Below are 20,918 nucleotides of genomic sequence, written 5' to 3'. Positions count from 1 at the left end.
GCACCTGCCATATAAATTTGTGCAGCATGAACCCATGCCCCTAGTATACCCAATGATATTCTGGGAGTTCCCTGAAATATAATGGTAAATGCTGCATAGGGCTTTGTTCACACGCGGTAGATGTGCAGCAGAAAACATATCCACCAGAAAATCAACAACATTTACTGTTGCAGCAAAGTGGATAAGATTTTCAAAATTTCATTCCCACGCTGCTGACAAAATCTGCACAGAATCCACGTGGAATTTAAATCCGCAGCAGATTTATGGTGCGTATTCAACCTCTTCATATGAGAGTGTGAATTAGGCACCAAAATCTGCATTAAAATCTGCACCAAAGTCCTAATGGTATGCAGTTTGACGCAGCATTTGCACTGCTTAATCTGCGCAGTGGAAACACTACAGCAAATCCTACTCCATGTGAACATACCCTTAGACTGCTCCCCAGTGCCCCTCATATAGATTGCTCCACAGGGCCTCTCACATAGACTGCTGCACGGGGCCCCTCATATAGGTTTATCCTCAGGGCCCCTAACATAAACTGCTTCCCAAGACCCCTAAAATAGACTGCTTTCGAGGGCCCCTTAACATAAAATGCTGCCCAGGGTCCCTGTTGCCCACTGCTCCCCAGTGCCCTGTACATAGGCTGCACCCCAAGGCTCCTCACATAGACTGCACCCCAAGGCACCTCACATAGATTGCTCTCCAGGGCCCCTCACATAGATTGCTCTGCAGGGCCCCTCCTATAGATTGCTCAGCCAGGGCCCCTTCACAAAAATTCTGCCAAGCGTCCCTCACATAAACTGCTCTCTAGGGCTCCTAATATAGATTTCTCCCCAGGACCCCTTACATAGAATGCTCTCTACAGCTCCTCTCAAAAAATGCTGTCCACGTTCCCTCGCATATACCGCTCCCCGGGGCCCCCTAAAATGCAGTTCAGGGTCCCTCTTTCCCACTACTCCCCGAGGCCCCTGCCATAGATTGCTCTCTAGGGCCCCTCCTATAGATTGCTCTCATACCAGGAGTATGGTACAGTGACACTATGGCCTCTGGTTGGCCGCAGTGGACACCTAACGTTCGCAGAGCTGTTTACCTGGAAATCGCCACCAATACCAGCAGTAGCTATCGGCTGCATCCTGGGGCTCCAGTACAGGTGAGCATGCCTTCTTCTTTTTTTAAATTGAGGCCTGGCCAAGGTCTAGACGGGGTTTTGTTGTAATGACAAAACCCCTTTAATTCTGTTTTTTTTCTTTGTTTCTGTTTTTGTTTTTTCTTTGTTTTGGTGAATTCACACACTGCACTTTCACTATGGAATTGCCATGAGTTTGCCTGAAAATCCAAGTTAGCTATGTCTCCTATGTTAGCCATGCTCTCAAACAGTCACTCCCATCACCCTGTACAAAGCTTTCCAAGGTTGACGTCTCTGCTTTCATTGGTGGGTGTCCGACTCCTGAACCTTTGCCAGTTAGCACAATAAAGACGCCACTGCAGTTTCAGTGAGAGACTGCGATAGGCTGCAAGTGCCATGTCTCCTCTACTGCGCTGATTGGGGTACGTCTCCACAGCACCATAAATTAAGTTTTCAAACTCTTTTCAGAGTTCTGCGTACGCGCTCTTCTATTCAAGTCTATGGAAAAGTGCGCCAGGGAACAGAAGAGAGAGAATATAAAAGAGGAAGAGTGAGAAAGAGAGAGAACAAAAGACAGCGTGATCAAGTTGTTTGGTTTACTGGGGTTGCCAATAATGCTTTGGTGTACTTACTATAAAACAGTATTGAAAACCCATGATATGCTATAGACATTTTTACCATATGAAACTGCAACTCGCAATATGACCTGAGCAATGGTAAGTATATATATACTGAGAGTTGTAGTTTAGTGATGCAGTCAGAGAGAGAATACTCTGTGACACTGAGCGACTCACAGGTGACATGCTCTGGACTTGTTCCTTTTCCTCTCCATATGCTCCAGATCTTCATGACTTCTCCAGCTAATTCTTGCCTCTGTGGAGTTTGTGGCTCAGAGTTCTTTGATTCCTCTGAAAATAATAGCACCACGCACTGCGTCATCTGAATATGGTGTTACTCACTGTGGCCACTGAAATAATTAATAGACTGCATTGTTCCCCCTTAAATAAATTATTAAAAAAACACTGACACTGCCCTTTAAAAATAAATTATTACACACTGTGCCCTATAATGCAATGTGTCCCCAGAAATTAATTATACTGTAATGTGTCCTGCGAAATAAATAATACACTATGCCTTCTGAAATATGAATTATTATATACTGTGTCTCCAGAATTAAAATATAAGACACTGTGCCCATAGAAATAAATTATAATACAGTAACCCTAGCAATAAATAATATACACTGTACCCCCAAAAATAAATTCTAATATAGTGTGTCCCCAGAAATAAGTTATAATACATGCTGTATTATACAGGTCTAGACTGCCATTTTTTAAATTTTACTGACAACTATTCCTGTTGGGTTGGACACTAGTTGACCAGGAGAGGAGACTGGGTCATAGCAAAAGGGACCTGAAACCTGAGGTCTGCCAGGTGAAACATTGATGGTCTATGCAAAGGATATTGCATCAGTGTTATAGTTCTAGAGGAGACATTTAATAATAAAGTGATGCCTTTTTTTGTATCGAGTATCTTGACAAAAGTGGAAAAATAATTGCTAAAAAGAAAATACAACATTTAAATGTATTTGTTCAATTCCTTTGGCCAAAATATGCTGATGAAGAGACATTTGTTGCTATCATCACTGTTGAAATATTACTTTACCGTAATGATAATCTGCTGGCAGACACTTTTCGCAGCACTTTTTTTGCCAAGGAACAAAAATTGGGCAACTTGAAATCAACAGAGACTGTCAGGCTTACTGCGTACAGACAAATCCTTAGTCGATTCCACCAAGGTTGAAGATCTGACCAACTTTAGGGCTTAGTCACACGGGCGCATTGTTACTGCGGGAAGAAGATGGCCGCACTTCAGGACAGACGTCTGTCTGCAGCGCCGTAAAAAAGAACATGTGACTGGCTTCATTACCGGTCATGTGTTCTTTCTTTGGCGCTGCGGGGAGTTGCCATCCTGAAGTGCGGCCGTCTTCTTCCTGCAGTAAGGGCTCAGTCACACGGGCGCATTGGCGCCCGTGTACAGGCGCTAAGGCGCCCGTATGATTAAGCCCTTAGGCTGCATTTACACAAGGAAGTGCAATATCAGTCCGAGAAAATCAGATAGATATCGTGTTTGTTAAACTGAGATTTTTTTTCTGCAAATATGGTGTGTTTTGCGAGACACACCACATCGCTGTACAAGGGATTTTCACATGCGTGAAATAAGTGCATATTGTTGCAATAGTTAAAATAGAAAAATGCATCCTGCTTGTATGAAAAATCGCATTTACATGCGAGGACGATGCCGTTTAATTTAGCTCCCATAGGAAATAATGGACGATTCTTGAACAGAAACACCAAAAAATAGGACATGCTGTGATTTTTCTTTCTTGCACTATCGATACAAGTATATTACCCTACTAAAAATAATAGGTTCTTTTCATGTACAATTTCTATGCACCTCGCAATGCACAGAAGTCACATGTGAAAACTGCCCATGTAAATACACCCTTATTGTGTACTAGCTGATATACCCAGCTTCGCCCGAGTTAATTTGGTACTGGTGTTAATCTGGTGTTCACACGGAAAAGCTTATGAAGTCGTGGAAGATAACTGTCTCATATATTGCGGGCTGCAGATAGGTTTATTAGTTACATAACACAGGAATGGCCATGCCAAATTTCAAGTTTGTGCAGTACAGATGTGTGTTATTAGTTACATTACATAGGGGGTCACTTACTTTTATGCACAGGATTAAATAATCAAGTTGCAACCCTTTAAATTTCCAATATTTAGTACGCAAAGAATGGTGATGGCAAATTTCACATTTGTGTGGTAAAACTTTGTGTAATTATTTGTTGGATCGGGAAGTAAAAGAATTAGATTACGTACATAAAATTTGGACGCTAATTCTTTTGCATTTAGAATTGAGTAATCGAGTTGGGGCCTATTAGCTTTTCCTATTTTGTACATAATCTATGCTTGTGCCAAATTTTTGTTTCTACGACATCAGGAAGTTGGAGAATTAGTGGCGAGTCAGTCAGTGAGTCAGTCAGTGAGTCAGTCAGTGAGTCAGTCAGTGAGTCACTCAGTGAGTCAGTCAGTGAGGGCTTTCGTCTTTATATATAGATGAACAGCTTAAATTATGGCTGCAGGATCAGACTAAACTGGGTTTCTTTGTAGCCTGTAAACACGAACTTGAACTTGGCTATCACTGGGGCTCCCGTTGAAATGAATGGAACAATGATGTGCATGTGCGACCACCCCCGTCCTCATTTCAGGGCATGCCAGAGCTAAGGACTGTGTTACTTTACACAGGCCTGCACTGGAATATACTTTTCATTGTGTAACTGATGGTTGGTCTTTGTTAATTTGGGCCCTACTCCCAAGAGCACCTACCGCATTACCCTTCTCAGTAGATCCTAACTAGGCCACCCCTTAGGCCTCCAGTTAGGATCCACTGCAGAACACAAGTATATCCCCTGTACTGTAGGCCCTGCTCTCAAGAGCCCCCACAATATACCCCTCCTGCTACACTACAATTAATCTACTTATCTACAGGACTGACCCACACTTTAGAGACAACCAGCCAGGCTATACAACAGGCATCAGGGCAATTAGTTCTCACTACAACTACTTGCTTCTCCCCTCAGAGTCGATATTTTTCACAACCCCCATTGAACCTACTCACAGGCTCCCCTGAGAATCAGCCCAAGAGCTCTCACCCCTCACTGGTTCTCTCCATCTGCTCCTCTTGACACTTCCTCTAGGCCTCTCTCAATAAAGCCAGTCAACCACTTCCCTTTAGATAATCCCTCACGCACACCAGACAACCCTCTTCACAGTTTCTTTTCAGACTCCATGTCATATCTCCTGGTTTCTAAATCACTGTTTCACTTAATGGGCAAGCAACTTTCAGCCCACCAACTCTTCTCCCGAATGAACAAGCTTCCTCTAGCCTCCAGTTCACTGCTACCTCCCAGGTGGACAGGTACCCGGCTTGACTCTACCACAGAAGCCAACAGTAGCTCCTTTTAGCACCACATGGGGGCCATCCGCATTTCCCCAGTTGCCGCCAAACCTCCACCGTTTATCACCCCTCAGCATCTCTTTTCAACAATGTAGTAATGCATTGAACACCTCCCTGCTAGCATGAGGGTCTTCCTTACCTGTGCTAATGTTCATATCTTCCTAAGTAACAGTCAAGAAGACTAGCCACAGCTACATGTCATAGTGGAGCTACTGACTATCGCAACTCGCTAGATAGATGACCTACTGTACAACATAAAGGCATCACGCATATATAGTACATGTGTGTGTATATATATAGTGACAACTCGGGGGTTAAAGAGCACGCCAAACGGTCACTTTAGCTTCTTGGTTACTTTATTTATACAATCTTTAGCAGAAAAATAAATGACTGGGTCTCCAGAGAAAAAATAATAAACGTTTGCAACAACAAAGTCCTTTTTAAAGTCCCTTCACAGTCCACAGGGGGAGCAAGTAAATCTTCAGCTGAGGAAAAAATAATAAGTCCGTTGGTTTTGCACAGACCTGTGGATGTCCAGAGCGCAGCTGGTCCTTACGTCTGTAGTCTCTCCAGACCCTAGTCCAACGGCAGGCTTCTCCAAGCGTCCTGCTGGGACAGCGTCTCTCTCTGCTTACAACAGGAGTATTCCAAGGCCAGAGCCCTCCAAGTGTCTTGCCAGACACACACCCACCTCTCGAGTGTTGAGGTTAGGGGCGTCACCCTGTCAACCTCTGGCCTTCTTGGTCTGCACCAGACCCTGGGCTAGCAGCCCTCTCAGCTCCACTGAGCTGTCTCACTGGCTCTCTCAGCCAACACACACCCACTGCAGCAGGAACACAGATTTTTTATCTTGCTAACCACACTTGTGGGTGCTTTTCCTCTTGCCTCATGCACCATACTGATTGTCTGTTGCCCCTACAGGCCATCCTCTGTAGCGCACCCCTACAATATATATATATATATATATATATATATATATATATATATATATATATATATATATATATATATATATATATGTGTATATATATATATGTATGTATATATATAGCAATTTCTCAAATATATATATTCCCTTTAAAAGAAAACATTTTTTTGCAAACATTTATAAAGGATAAATCCTCAGTTCATGTGTTGCGAGGAATTCACTCCCTTACATTTGTACATCAATATGACTAACAGACCTATTACAACTGCAGTGTAGAACAATTACTCTCCATCCTCTCAAATGAACACTAAAAAGCATTATGATACACCTGTCATATACATGTAATATACAATCTTGTAATGCAGCTCTCTTTTCTAGGGAAGAATCAGCTGTTCTGGACATTTACTGGTGCAGACAGTACCTTTGCATCCACGCTCCATTCCTCCAGTGCTCTCTCATAGGTAATCTCTCTTTTTGGCATTTATGTGTATTTGTTAAAATAAGCAATAATTTTCTAGTTTTCTGACATCAACATATAATGGGTGTTATAAGTACTGTTAGAGACAACTCTACCCTTACCGCCTATTAGTAATTTAAATACATCACAGAAGGGGAAATATAAAAGAAATTATCATTCACATGCAGCGTGGCTTTAAGACTCCAGGGGGAGCCCAGGGTGGCAGTACCAATGTGGTTCACTGATGGAAGTGCAGGTCAACCCGCCGAATTATCATGGCATCATTAATAGATTGCTGGTCTGCATGGTGAGCTACATATATCATAATGGTCTGGCACCCTGTATCCACTATGTGTGGGAGTATACAAGCAGCCACCCCCCTCTATATCAAGAGGCAGTGTGAGTCGCTGTCTTATCAGTGTCCTGCACAGGTGTAATTCGCTCCCTCATTTGGTAGTCAGCTACCTGCATGGTGAGAGGATGCAGCCATCTGCCCTCCTTAGTCAGTAAGTAATGGCCGTTTTCTGTGATTGCTATTAGTATTTTAAAGTGTAACTAAACTTTTTTTTAAAAGTTCTGATACGTCACAGTGACTTGTCAGAAGTATCTATCAGTGAGGGTCTGGATGCTGAGACCCCCACCAATTGCTAAATGAAGGTGAAAACGTGCTTAGCCAAACGCTGTCTCTTTATTTATAATCAGCAAGCATTTTGCAGATTCAATTTTTTTGGGAGCCCATGCAGTGCTCCAAGAAAAGACGAGAAGAACCAAACGGGAACAGCACTCAGTTGAGCGCTTCTGCCCATTTGTTTTAGGGGTTGATCGTGTCTCAGAACCCGGACCTTCACAGATCACTACTTCTGATATGTTAGTATGACATGTCAGAACTTTTTAAAAAGTTTATTTAATTACATTTCCTGGTGTTAAAATAAATTGCACTTTCTAGAGTGAGACCTCGCTTACAAGATGTGGAGAGTGAAGCTGTACAGGAGAGGTTCTTCCGGCCGTACTTCCTCCAAGCTCCCGGAGACATGATGGCACATGAAGGACGCTTGTGCAGGCTGGACTGTAAGGTGCGATATAAGAAAGTAGATGAAAAATCAGTGTACAATGTCGATCTAATGTCTGGTCTGATCCTTTAGTTATGTGTTACTCTACTTCCTGCTTATATTTTGTGCTAACCAACAAACAATATAGAGTAAGGGTGCTTTACACGGAACGATAACACTATGCAACACAATTTTTGTAATGGCTTATTGTAACTTTAGTGTAATGAATTCAAATATGATATCCATTTTTCTCTCCCACGTAAGGTTTTCCAATTATGGGGAATAATGTAATCCAATTGCCGTTTTATTGTTTTTTTGGAAATATGCCTATACAATTAATCCAGTAGGCTTGCTGTTAACCTTGCTTAATAAAACGAATAGCAAAAGTGATTGTACAACTATTTCGCAATCACTGTTACACCCGCGTGCTGACTGAACCCTATAAGGGTAGGTTTATGTAACATGTAGGGTATGTTTTCATGTGGCAGAAACACTGCGGATCATACACCAGTAAGGCCTCAGTCACACGGGCGTTTTTTCCCGCGATTTGCGGATCGCATGACGGATGCGTATCCGCAAATCGTGTGACCGGGGCCGAAAAATCGCCCGAAAAAACTGCTCCTAGCCGCGTTTCATTAGAAACAGGCCGGAGCTGTCCAGCGCATTGAATTCAATGGAGTCGGCAATACAGCCGGCTCCATTGAAAGCAATGGGCTGCGGGGGATCTCACGATGAATTTTCGGGAAGGGCTTAAAAATATAAGCCCTTCCCTGAAATTCATCCAGAAATGTGTAAAAACAAAAAAAAAAAATACTCACCTTGTCCCGGCAGACGGAGTTCAGCCGCGGCCGGCCGGCAGTTCTCCTGAACTGCTCTGAGTAGTATTCAGCAGCCGGGGATTTAAAATCCCCACCTGCTGAATGAGCTGCCTCTGATTGGTCACAGCCTCACCAATCAGAGGCAGCTCTAACTCACCCATTCATGAATTCATGAATGTCCGATGTGTCCGATACCATTGCAAAGCAATGGTTCTCTAAGATCGCATGCGCAGGCACAGGTCGCACAGAAAATCGCCCGTGTGACCGAGGCCTAAGTTGTAATTAATGAACTGTGTTTTTATAGGTCATTGGTTAGACTAAATAAAAGAATCAAAATCATAAAACAAAAATACATGTTTGGTATCGCTGTGTCCGTAAAAGTCTGATCTACCAAAGTAATGCATTATTTACCCAGCACGGTAAACGACGTCCGGAAAGAAAATTAAGAACGCCAGAAATGCTTTTTTTGGTCATTCTGTCTCCAAGAAAAAATGCAATAAAAACTAATCAAAAAGCCGTATGCTACTAACACAAACTACAGGATGTACTGCAAGAAATGAGTCCTTGCACAACTATGTGGATGAAAAAATAAAAAAGTTATTGCACGCAGAAGATGGCGGCTGAAAAAATATTAAATGTTTTTAAAAAAAAGATAAAAGTAGCACGGCAAAAAAAAAAAACTACATAAGTTCGGTATCATAGTAACCGTACTACTACTGACCCATAGAATAAAGTTAGCATGTCATTTTTGTTGCCTTTTGTGGGCCGTAAAAACAAGAAGCACCGAAACATGGCCGAATTTTAGTTTTTTTTAAAAATTTTACTCCACTTTATTCAGTACATTATATGGTACATTAAATAGCACCATTGAAAAATACAACTCGTCCCACAAAAAACAAGCCCTCATACAGCGACGTCGATGGATAAATAAAGGGAGTTACGATTTTTTTTAAACTAAAAAAAAAAGCTTGGTCACTAAGGGGTTAAATAATTTGAAAATGAGACGTGTTGCTATTATTCCATTTAAATTTTACAGAAACATATCAATTATTTTCACTTATGAAAATGATTTAAAAATTTGTTGCCAATAACAAACAATAATTGTTCGCTTTCCACTCATCGTTCATTTTAGGCAAGCATAAAAATAATTGTTGGCTTGTTCACTTAATGTTCAAATATGAAAGACTGAACTATTCCTCGTTTGAATGAGCGAACGATGTATTTGCTGCCCGAGCAAACTTTGATATCATTCGCTCGTTCAAACGATAAATTAGCTTGTGTACAAGCATCCTAATAGATGACTGCAGGATCAGATTACACAGTAATCTGTAACCATGGAAACACATAGGTCTGCATAGCTGCTGTATACACAACGTGGTAGGATTTTTTTCATCAAGGACATTTGTAAAGTTGCTTCAGTTTTTAGATGCAGTAAAGCAAGATTGGTTGCAAAAATCTATACTATTTCCCTGGAAAACCCTTTAACATGTTAACATAACTTTATGTGTTACAGTTTGTTTACCCTTTCTATAACTTTTCAGTGACCTTTATTGTATTAATATAACAATATATTTTCAGTGGCTTAAGATAAGATAACTTGTCGCAGAAAGTTACCACACTCAAGTTAAACTTTCTATATCTGTAGCTCTATATTCATCTACAGTTGTAGTGGTTGTGTTCGTGTAATTGCAGTTTGGTAGAGGATTTGGTACAGGACTGCAAAAGATCTGTCTTCATTCCTCTACCAAAAAATGGCGACTCCCAGAATTGCTGCAACTACCAAACGATAGCCCTCATTCCACATGCAGGCAAGATCCTTCTCACAATTATACAGAAAAGACTGAGATCAGTAGTTGAAGCGGCGCTCCCAGAGGCGCAGGCAGTATCTGGCGAGGACACGGCACCCGCGACCATATTGCAAACCTGCGTTGGACCATGGAAAAAGCTTGAGAATACCAAAAGAATATCCACATGTGCTTCATCAACTACATCAAGGCTTTTGACTGCGTTAACTATGACAAGCTATGGCAGGCCCTACAAGAGCTGGATATATCAGCACATCTAGTCAAACTGATAAAATCACTTTATACCAATCAAGAAGCCACTGTGAGAACACAGTATGGGGACACAGATTGTTTTGGCATCGACAAAGGCCTCTGACAGGGCTGCATCCTCTCACCCTTCTTGTTTCACCTATATGCAGAAGTGATCATATGCAAAATGGGCCTAGACAAATTGAAATCAGGGTGAAAATAGGTGGCAGAAACATCAACAATCTCAGTTATGCGGATGACACAACTCTGCTTGCAGAAACAGAAGCAGGTCTGAAGCAGCTGATATGGAAAATAAAAACTGAAAGTGCAAAAATGGGCCTCTACCTGAATTTAAAGAAGATTAAAATTATGACAACTGCAAAAAGTGGCCAAATTCAAATCACAATCGACAACGAGGCCATAGAATGCATCTGAGACTTCATTTTCCTTGGCTCAAAAATTGACCAAGAAGGAGAATCTGTGCCAGAGATAAAACGCAGGATAGCATTGGGATGAAGCTCAATGCCAAACATGGACAAAATCTGGAAAAGTAGGGATATTGGCATTGCAACTAAACGCGGGATACTGAAAACCACCGTATTCCCCCAAAGCCATGTATGGATGTGAAAGCTGGACTGCGAAAAAAGCTGATAGAAGGAGGATTCATGCATTTGAGCTGTGGTGCTGGCGAAAGCTGCTGTATATGCCCTGGAGGGGAGAGTAACAAACAGAGAAGTCCTGAATCGTATAAGACCCGATATATCACTGGAGGACAAGATGACCCGGCTCAGACTCATGGAGGACATGATGACCGAACTCAGACTCACGGATTCTGGCCATGTAATGCAAGCAAAGTCACTAGAAAAATCTATAACGCTTGTACAGATCAGTCTCAAAAGAAGACCTGGTGCCAAAGGACACGATGGCTGATACTGTCAGAGCTGATACTGGCATGGATATCACACAACTGAAAGAAGCAATGCAAAACCTAAAAGCATGGAGAGAGCTCGCCTTTAGGGTCACCGAGGGTCGTGAATGATTAAATGGCTTACAACAACAACAATTGCAGTTAATCCTAATAAGCACTTATGTTCACGAACGTATTGGTCTCCCTGCAGCGTTTTACCAATGTTTGTAATAGTGGGTCTGCTGGCAGAGAGCTGGCAGAGACTAGGTATGGCTCCTAGTGCACTTGCACATGCAGACATATCGCACTCACACAGTCATGTGCAGTGTGACTCCTTTTTGTTTAACTTCTCAGCTCTGTTTCATAGAGAGGTTGCATATAAAAACACCGCCCATACGCAATGTATGTTTATGGAGAGCGTTTGTATATGCTGCCTGTACAAATGTATAGCGCTCACGTTGCGTGCTGCGCAGAGAAATAGAGCATGCTGCAATCCGTTTCTCATGCGTATCGACACTAGAGATGAGCGAGCGTACTCGGATAAGCACTACTCGCTCGAGTAATTTGCTTTATCCAAGTATCGCTGTGCTCGGGTCTGAAGATTCGGGTGCCGGCACGGAGCGGGGAGCTGCAGGGGAGAGCAGGGAGGAACGGAGGGGAGATCTTTCTCTCCTTCTCTCCCGCCCGCTCTCCCCTGCTCCCTGCTGCGACTCACCTGTCAGCTGCAGCGGCACCCGAATCTTTAGCCCCGAGCACAGCGATACTCGGATAAAGCCAATTACTCGAGCGAGTAGTGCTTATCCGAGTACGCTCGCTCATCTCTAATCGACACGCATTGTCGGCATGAAAGTCCATTGACTTTCATTGACTCCATTCACCACGTATCACACGGCTGTGCAACGCATGCATAATATGCGGTGAAAAATCGGTCATGGACGTGGGCACTAATTAGTTGTATTACCTCTGCATTATCATGAAGTGTCATGTACTGAATGATGAACCCAGCAATACTATGTATGTGAAATGTAGACTGATGGGGAGAAGGTAACTTACATGTTAAGATCTGAGAATGTCTTATTCTTGTATCTCCTTTTCACATGTACAAATAGGTCAGTGGTTTGCCAACGCCAGACATGATATGGCTTCTCAATGGAATCCCCGTTAACACAGATCTCACCCACAAAATGCTGGTCAGAGAGAATGGCGTCCACTCACTTCTTATTGATCCCCTTTCACAAGCTGATGCCGGGACCTACACTTGTATCGCTACAAATAAAACAGGGCAAAATTCATTTAGCCTGGAGCTTACAGTGATGGGTATGTTTCATTGGCACCTTCTATGGTTTACATTTCATCTTTCTCATATTAACTTGGATGGATTTTTATAGTCAATTCACTCTGGAAAGTATTGTACACGTTTTGCCTGTCTACCTGATATTGATTTGTCTTTTCTAACATATTTAGCAAAGGAAGTGAAGAAGGCACCCATATTTTTGGAGAAGTTGCAGAACTGCGGTGTACCAGAAGGTCACCCAGTCCGGTTGGAAAGTCGCGTTGTTGGGATGCCTCCTCCAGTTTTCTACTGGAAGAAAGACAATGAATCCATTCCAGCCCACAAGCCAAGAATAAGGTGCCGTGCCATCTCTGCTGCCAGACATGGTGTGCTGTATTCACTGTGCTGCTAATTCTAAATCTGTGCTGTTGGTGATGCTGTCCTGTACTAACAGAAACATTCCTGAGATTAATCTGGCATGAGCTGCCGTGGGGACAGTGATTATAAACTGCATCTGTGATTTATGTGAATTATCACAGAATGGATTATCATTGAATGCATCTATGACCTGTGCTAATTGACCCGTATGCAACATTGCCACTCAAAAACTGTGTGAATCGATTCATTTTGCTGGGGTTCGGCTGCTGGAGATGTGAAGATAGTGAAATAATGATATTCATTATTAGGATAATTATGGGCATATTCATCATTGCATTCAGAGCATGCTCGGAGCGTGGAAAACATAGAAACTAGGAGAGTAGTAGTGGGCAGTGATTGCTGTCAGCAATATTCCTCTCACTCCTGGCTGGCTGTATTCCACCTCTCCCCAGTTCTGGTTTCTATGTTTTCTATGCTCCGAGCATGCTCGGAATGCAGTGATGAATATGCCCTATGTAGCTGTGAATGGAAACACACTCTTTGTCAAATAAAATCAAGCTTCTAGAAGGAGTTGTCATTTTGCTACAAAACTCGGCATGCAGTTACATCTCAGGCAGATATGCAAATGATTAGAGTTGTGATATGATTAGATGAACGGTCTTGTCACCTGAGGACCTAAGGTGGTTCTGCCCTTGGCCTATAAAAAGGTGCTCAGGGGCTACTTATGTGTAATGGACCTCTTTTTCCGCTTGGGTGGAGCTTGCTGACCACTAGAAGCCTCTACTACACTATCAAAGAGATTTCTCCCAGTTAACAGAGTTTGAGGGGGAGGGGGGGGGGGCATATTGGAATGTGAAAAGCTGGATGGTCATATCCATGAATTGCTTGCCTTCTGTGCCGTTCTGACCAAAATCAAGGCACCAGAGCGCAGGACGCCTTCAACAGACCACCAGTAGATAGGATCATCTGATCATCCAACAAGCACAAGCAGCTCCAACTGTTTAATTTTCCACCATCCAGAGACAGGGAGCGCCATCATTACAGGCCCCTGTGTCTGTCGGAACCATTTCCAGTTGCTTGGCTGAAGGAAATTTGGTTTCACAGCACCCATTAGTTGTACTGCCTTTGACACCCACTGTCACTTAGTGGAATGAAAGACAGTGACAGCTCAGCGATATGTTCAGAACATCCTGCAGCCACATGTGTTCCTCTAATTGCGGTTTCCAAGAGGTATTTTCCAGCAGGATAATGCTCAGCCGCATACACAAGGGGGTCACAGGAGCCTCCATAACATTGTCACACTTCCTTGGCTGCCCGGTCACTAGATATATCCCCAATAGAACATTTATGGAACCATGTGGGAAGCCAACTTCAACAGCCTACGGGTTTGCACAATCTAGAGGCTTAGTTACAGCAAATGTTGTTTGATATGCCACAGGATGCCATAGAATCATAGAATGGTAGAGGTGGAAGGGACCTCCAGGGTCATCGGGTCCAACCCCCTGCTCAGTGCAGGATTCACTAAATCACCCCAGACAGATATTTGTCCAGCCTTAGGGCGCCCACCCACTGGCGATTTTTTTCCCTGCGAAATTCGCAGCATTTTTTTCTCTGCAGGGGTCTATGGGACTTGTAATGTTAAAATCGCGATCGCGCAAAATCGCAATTTACCGCGAAATCGCGATTTTGCGCGATCGCGATTTTAACATTACAAGTCCCATAGACCCCTGCAGAGAAAAAAATGCTGCGAATTTCGCAGGGAAAAAAATCGCCAGTGGGTGGGCGCCCTTAGTTTGAACACGTCCATTGAAGAAGAACTCACCACCTCCCGTGGTAACCTGTTCCACTCATTGATCACCCTCACTGTCAGAAAGTTTTTTTCTAATATCTAATTTGTGTCTCCTCCCTTTCATTTTCATCCTATTGCTTCTAGTCTTTCCTTGTGCAAATGAGAATAGGGCTGATCCCTCTGCACTGGGACAGCCCTTCAGATATTTGTAGACAGCTATTAAGTCTCCTCTCAGCCTTCTCTTCTGCAAGCTAAACATTCCCAGATCCTTTAACCATTCCTCATAGGACATGATTTTCAGACCAATCACCATCTTGGTAACTCTTCTCTGAACTTGCTCCAGTTTGTCTATGTCTCTTTTAAAGTGGGGTGCCCAGAACTGGAAACAGTATTCCAGATGAGGTCTGACTAAGGAAGAGTAGAGGGGGATGTATCCAAGCTAGAGGCGGCACAACAGGGTACTAGAGCCTCCATGCCCACCTGTATCACATCTTGTATCCAAGCTAGAGGCAGTACAACAGGGTACTGGAACCGCCATGCCCAGTCATACCACATCTTGTATCCAAGCTAGAGGTGGTACAACAGGGTACTAGAGCCTCCCTTCAAGTATTGAGTTTTCTCCATGAATTCTCATTTTACTTATATCAATGTTACAATCACACAGAGAAAGTTTCACTTGACTCTGACAACTCCTTCTAGGGGAGGGATTGTTTTTACAATGAGTGTAGTTATCTTTCCCTCAAAAGCCATCCTCACATGTTAAATATTTTGGCCGTTTTGGTCAATTTTTATCTAAGAGTTTGTCTGATGGGTATGTGTAAATATTTTAAGAATACCAACAGCTTATCTGCTTAAAAATGTAATTGGTTGTTTTGAATTTGTTTTTATTTCAATTTGTATGCATTTGTTAGCTAATCATAATCACATATAGTTGTTAGTTGATACACCTCATTTTTTTTGTTTTTCTTTTTTCACATCCACCAGTCACTTCCAAAAAATGTTGTACTTAGTAGACGCTTATCCCCAGCGCCACCTTGCATGTTATAAGCTAAAAATCACAGCAGTTGACTGAATAATCATATGTTCAGCCAGCTTAAAGTAGAAGTGCACTATTGGTAGTGAACCTTGACACTAAGAGACACGCTTATCACTACAATGAAAGTCCATAGTGTTCTTCAGAGCACCATGCCCTTTTGGCTCCTGCAGGTCTCTTTTGGCTTCTCTCAGGACAGAAGCTGTCAGGCCACAGGATTGGGTTTCCATGGATGTGCACTAACACAAACTACCTGACCTTACCATAAGCTTTTGTTGGAGTGGCATAAAACACATTGCCATTGAAGTATGGAACAGTGGAAGTATGTAACCTGGTGTACGTAATGGTGCTTCACCAGCTGACAGTGTGACAGATGTATCTGGGATAGACAGATGTTCTATCTTGGCGCATATTACGTGCACATGCATGCCAAGGTGTTCCATGTAACAGGTTCCCTTTAAGTTGTCCATACACATTAAATGTATAGTGGCTGAACTTACCAATTTCAGCAAGACTTACCAACCATGCAATGATTACCCTCCAAGGATAAGGATCGGGGCCGTTGAATTATAAAAAGTCCAGTTTATTTGTTCTTGGGAATATAAGTCTCCACGTGCAGTCACTTAGTCTCTTTACCTCATTTAGAACACATACAGTCAGCCATGCCTATTGTACATGTGTAAGGGGTAAGAGAGATAGCTGCAACACAGCGGAAGTATTGGGTGAACACGCGTCACCGCTGGCCGCTTCACCCCGCACTACCGGCGCGTGAGCGCCAGACCGCCAGGTGGGACACGTACAGCGGATCTGGAGTGGTGAGTATGGGGGTTTTGGGGGGGCGCCGCGGCAGACTCCGCTGCGATATTCCGCTGGTAGAGTCCGTCACGGCCGTGGGCTTGAGGCCTAAGTCTGTGGTACTACTGGAATGATAGTATTATACACAATTACCTATATCTCCATTTTTAATAATAGTTCATGTTGAAAAGTTGCTTTGTTTACCTTTTCTTTCAGTATGCATCAAGATACCACAGGATATGTGTGTCTCATAATCCAGCCAGCCAAAAAAGAGGATGCTGGATGGTATACATTGTCAGCAAAGAATGAAGCCGGAATTGTATCATGTACAGCTAGACTTGACATATATGGTAGGTTTATATGCAGTCAATAAAGAAAAAAAAAAATTACAAAAAGACATGATTTTCAAAGCTCCAAGATGGCTTACCTTTACTAAATACTGCACAGGTGTACTTTACATCTGATCAGTACTCTTCAATGAGTGGTGTGCTCTGCTCCCTTCTACACTCATTCAAGGTATACCAAGTCAGTCCGAACATAGTGCACTGATATCCTACTTTTGAATGGTGTATACTTTCTGCCACTTCATTATGTACATTGTATCTGCCTGTTAATTCAAGTATCCAATTAATCACATGGCAGCAACTAAATCTTTAAGGCTGGGTTCATACAGGGCGGATTTGCCGGGAAAATTCCGTCTGGAATTTCACTTCGGCAAAACCACCTGCGGCCGCTGATCCCGGGTTTGGCCAGGCATGTGAACGAGATTTGTCAAAAATCTCGTCCACACAGGATGGCCCATCCGTCGCGGCAAAGCCGGCAGAAGCTGTCGCTGCTGCGCGTATTCCCCGGCCACAGCTGGTCATTTTTTTTTTCCATTGCAGCCACACTCAGCTCTATGGGAGCGCCGGCTGCAATGGAGAAGCATGTGGCCAAGCCGCTGCAAAACCCACGGCAAGATGCCGCAGGTTTTGAAGCTGCACTTTCCCAGTGGAAATCTCACGGTTTTTCGCTGCAGCCAAACCACGAGATTTTCGGTGGGATTCCGCTGTGTGGGAACCCAGCCTAAAGGCATGTCAACAGGGTCAAGAATTGCTGACCTGGGATTTTCACAGGCAGAGACAGACAATATCCAGTGAACATCTGCTGAATAGTCCTGCATTGCAACAAGGGTATACATCTAAAAAGCAAAGCAAGAGGTTGTCTCAGTTAGGGTGCCCACCCACTACGCGATTTTGTCGCATTGCGATTTTAACATTAACAAATTCCATAGACACCTGAAGAAAAAAAATGCTGTGAATTTTGTTGTGAAAACATAACGGCAATGGGTAGGCACCCTTAAGATATTGAATGGATATTGCTAGCAGATGCGATTAATTATGGTAGCTCAGTGGTTCAAACCCTACAACCCATGCTGATGTCATGTCTCCTAATAACTCAAGACTGTTCTCAGTAATAGGAAGCAAATAGCCTTGTAGATATTATACCTTTTAATAGCTAACAAAAATGCATGATGTTATAGCAAGCTTTCGAACCTCTCAGGGTTCTTCCTCAGGTAAAAATAGAATAGATCCGAAGAAGCATGCATATATATACAAATACATACGAAACGGCACAGACATGGAGTGAGTAATTTGCAATTAAAACAATACCAGAACAAGATGAATAGAGGACTCAGCTCAACTTTTTTCAGAGACCACTAAATCAGCCATTGACTAAGGGCATCACAGTGCCAGGACCCACCTCAATTAGAAATGGATGGCATCTTCTAACACAATTCAGTCAATATCTTTACTGAGAAAGCCCCTTTAATACTTCTGTAGTGGATGAGCTACAGCAGCAAAAGAGCACACATATATCGACTCCACAGGAAGTGGTTGCTAGCCAACATGATGTACCTGTAGAATACGCTAAGCATACATAGATTTTATCAGGTCCTTCTCATTTGTAAGCATCTACTATGGTCACCTCTTGATTTTTGAATTTTCCACCCATGTAGTTTTGTGCCAGTCAAGTACCACATGTAGTGTTGGCATAAGTATATTATGATATGTTGCCCTTTATAGTATTACATCAAACTCCTACAGTAACATTTTTATCTTTTGCAGCTCAATGGCACCAGCAAATCCCTCAGCCAATTAAAAAGATTCGACCTACTACTTCTCATTACTCAACATTCTCTTCTCCAAGCCTGGATATTCTCAACTCTTACCCGGAAACGCAATTTAGTTTTTTGTCACAAGCCCATGATGTGGTGGAAAGCGAGGAGCTGTGAATTCAACTGGCTACAGTAAAAATAAAACTGTGAAGAAATTAATGCCGGAAAGTTTACAAATAATTTTTCATTTTTTTAATACCCTATTTTAGTTTTCTGCCCATGTCAAATAATTACAATGTGGAAAGTATTTAAACTTTTTATTAATGAATGGGCCAGGTAGGCACCAATAGCCCAGCCAAGTAGTGAAAAGGGGTTAAAGCATATGTCATTTGTATAACTTGTGCGCACCAGTACTACACCCAGATTTGGGTAGCTGTGTCACTGACAGTGTGATCTGTAGGATCCTATTTAATTATTTATGTTCTTAGGCAGTATAAAGATCAATAGATGTTCTATTAATATTAAACCATGTATCATTTGTATTTACCGGATTCACTGTTATGTAGTGAGACTGACACTGTAGATGCTTTAAGTTATTTGTGCTATCTCCCAGTATTTAAATCCTTTAAAGCTTGTCTATATTGAGAGGAAACATAGATTATATGGAATAAAATGGCAACATAGTGCATATTTTTAGACTCATTTCATGATCATCTGGTTTCTATCCAACAACCATACACTTCCACATCAATATTTTACTTGTGTTATTATTCACAGCTGCAGTTTTGTGTCAATGTAAAGACTATAATTCCTGGTTTTGCTGATGATTGAAAGGGAAACTCTTCTACATTTTAGGTCAAATTCACACGGCCGGGTAGGATTCCGACTGCGAAAGTTTGTAGCGGAATCAGACCCTGTGCCCCGGCATTGCCCCCCACGTTCCTGTCTTGAAAACTTCTTTCTGCTCTGCGTATGAGCCGGCTGGCACGCAGCCGCACATGCGCAGTGCAGAGAGTCGCACCAGCGATGATGCTGATCTGCTGCGGCTCAACGCGAGGTGGACGGCTTCCATTGACAGCAATGGAAGCTGCCTGTACAAGGCTCGCACTAGAATAGAACATGCTGCGATTTTTCCCCGCAAGCGGAAAATCGCAGTTGGTTTCCGCTCGTGGGCATGGAAAAGCAATTTCCATAGCATGCCCTATGGGGAGAATTTGCTGCGGGATCCAGAAGCGAAAGCTCCCTCTGGATCCCACAGTGCAAATTCGTCCGTGGGCATTGGGCCATAAGGTAAGGTTCACACGTAAGAGGGCTGCAAACTCTAGTTGACGATTACTCCACTATCGCAACAAAGAAAGCGGCAGCAAAAGCTGAATGTTGGTTGTGAATTTTTGGAACATATATTTATTTAAAGAAATAGTTTTAAAAACTGTTCCTTAATTTGACATGCGTTTTTATACAATACTGGTTTAGTAACCGCATAACAAGCATATATATCCCCCCTATTCTCAAAACTTGGAAGGGTTCATGTGACCCATTTCTGTTTCTGGGCCGAGCAGGGTTCTCAAAGTGGATTTATTTACCAAGAATTGCAAGAGTAGTTCTCCAGGGTTTAGGAGTCAAACATTAGATTTTTTTTAGGGCTCACGAACACGGTTGTATCAGGGCTCTGCAAACCGAACTGAAATATGACACAGACCTCTGTAGACTTGAATCAGGTCTTATTATAATTGTATATAACTTACATTTCATACAAAGGCAAACATAGGGTTCTGCTGTTGAATTAGATATAAACAGAACAGAAAAAAATGTGACCTGTTCAATTTGAAGTTGTTTGACATAACACTCTACAGTATCATTTACTTCACAGAAAATTGAAGCAAAGTATGAAAAATGTGTGACCAAAACTTTATTTGTGCAAAAGTAAAAAAAAATTCAATCTATCACTCAGAACATCATTAGGTGTAAGATAATCTAGTCAAACCCCATCATTTATTGCAGAAGTAAATGTAGTCATTCTCTCATACCCCGAGTAAAAAATATTGTTTTCCCATATTGCGACAAATATCCCTTAACAGTTGTTACATTGTAACTTACTATGAAAGCAGTCATAGCCTAGAAAGTTCTATATTGCTACTGCGTAAAATCGTTAGTGCAACTTTAGAAAACAATTGATGCAAAAATACAAATCACAATATAGATTGTGAG

The 20,918-nt window shown here is 42.4% G+C and overlaps 1 protein-coding gene across 6 annotated transcripts in view; it reads left to right on the top strand.

The window, feature by feature from the left end:
• MYPN (myopalladin) overlaps positions 1–19,400 on the top strand; it is a 119,270-nt gene extending 99,870 nt beyond the window's left edge. For all 6 annotated transcript variants that reach the window (XM_066600678.1, XM_066600677.1, XM_066600681.1 and 3 more), the window contains 6 exons: positions 6,459–6,541; positions 7,484–7,610; positions 12,454–12,661; positions 12,809–12,974; positions 16,829–16,962; positions 18,721–19,400. In XM_066600678.1, the coding sequence (XP_066456775.1) occupies positions 6,459–6,541; positions 7,484–7,610; positions 12,454–12,661; positions 12,809–12,974; positions 16,829–16,962; positions 18,721–18,887 (885 nt within the window). In that variant the 3' untranslated portion in view covers positions 18,888–19,400. The remainder of the gene's footprint in view (positions 1–6,458; positions 6,542–7,483; positions 7,611–12,453; positions 12,662–12,808; positions 12,975–16,828; positions 16,963–18,720) is intronic.
• The last annotated feature ends 1,518 nt before the right edge of the window (positions 19,401–20,918 follow it).

The sequence above is a fragment of the Eleutherodactylus coqui genome, chromosome 4 (assembly GCF_035609145.1).
Source record: "Eleutherodactylus coqui strain aEleCoq1 chromosome 4, aEleCoq1.hap1, whole genome shotgun sequence".
In the NCBI taxonomy this organism is placed as follows: Eukaryota; Metazoa; Chordata; class Amphibia; order Anura; family Eleutherodactylidae; genus Eleutherodactylus; species Eleutherodactylus coqui.
The sequence above is the reverse complement of the archived record's forward strand: the minus strand, read 5'-3'. Positions and strand labels throughout refer to the sequence as shown.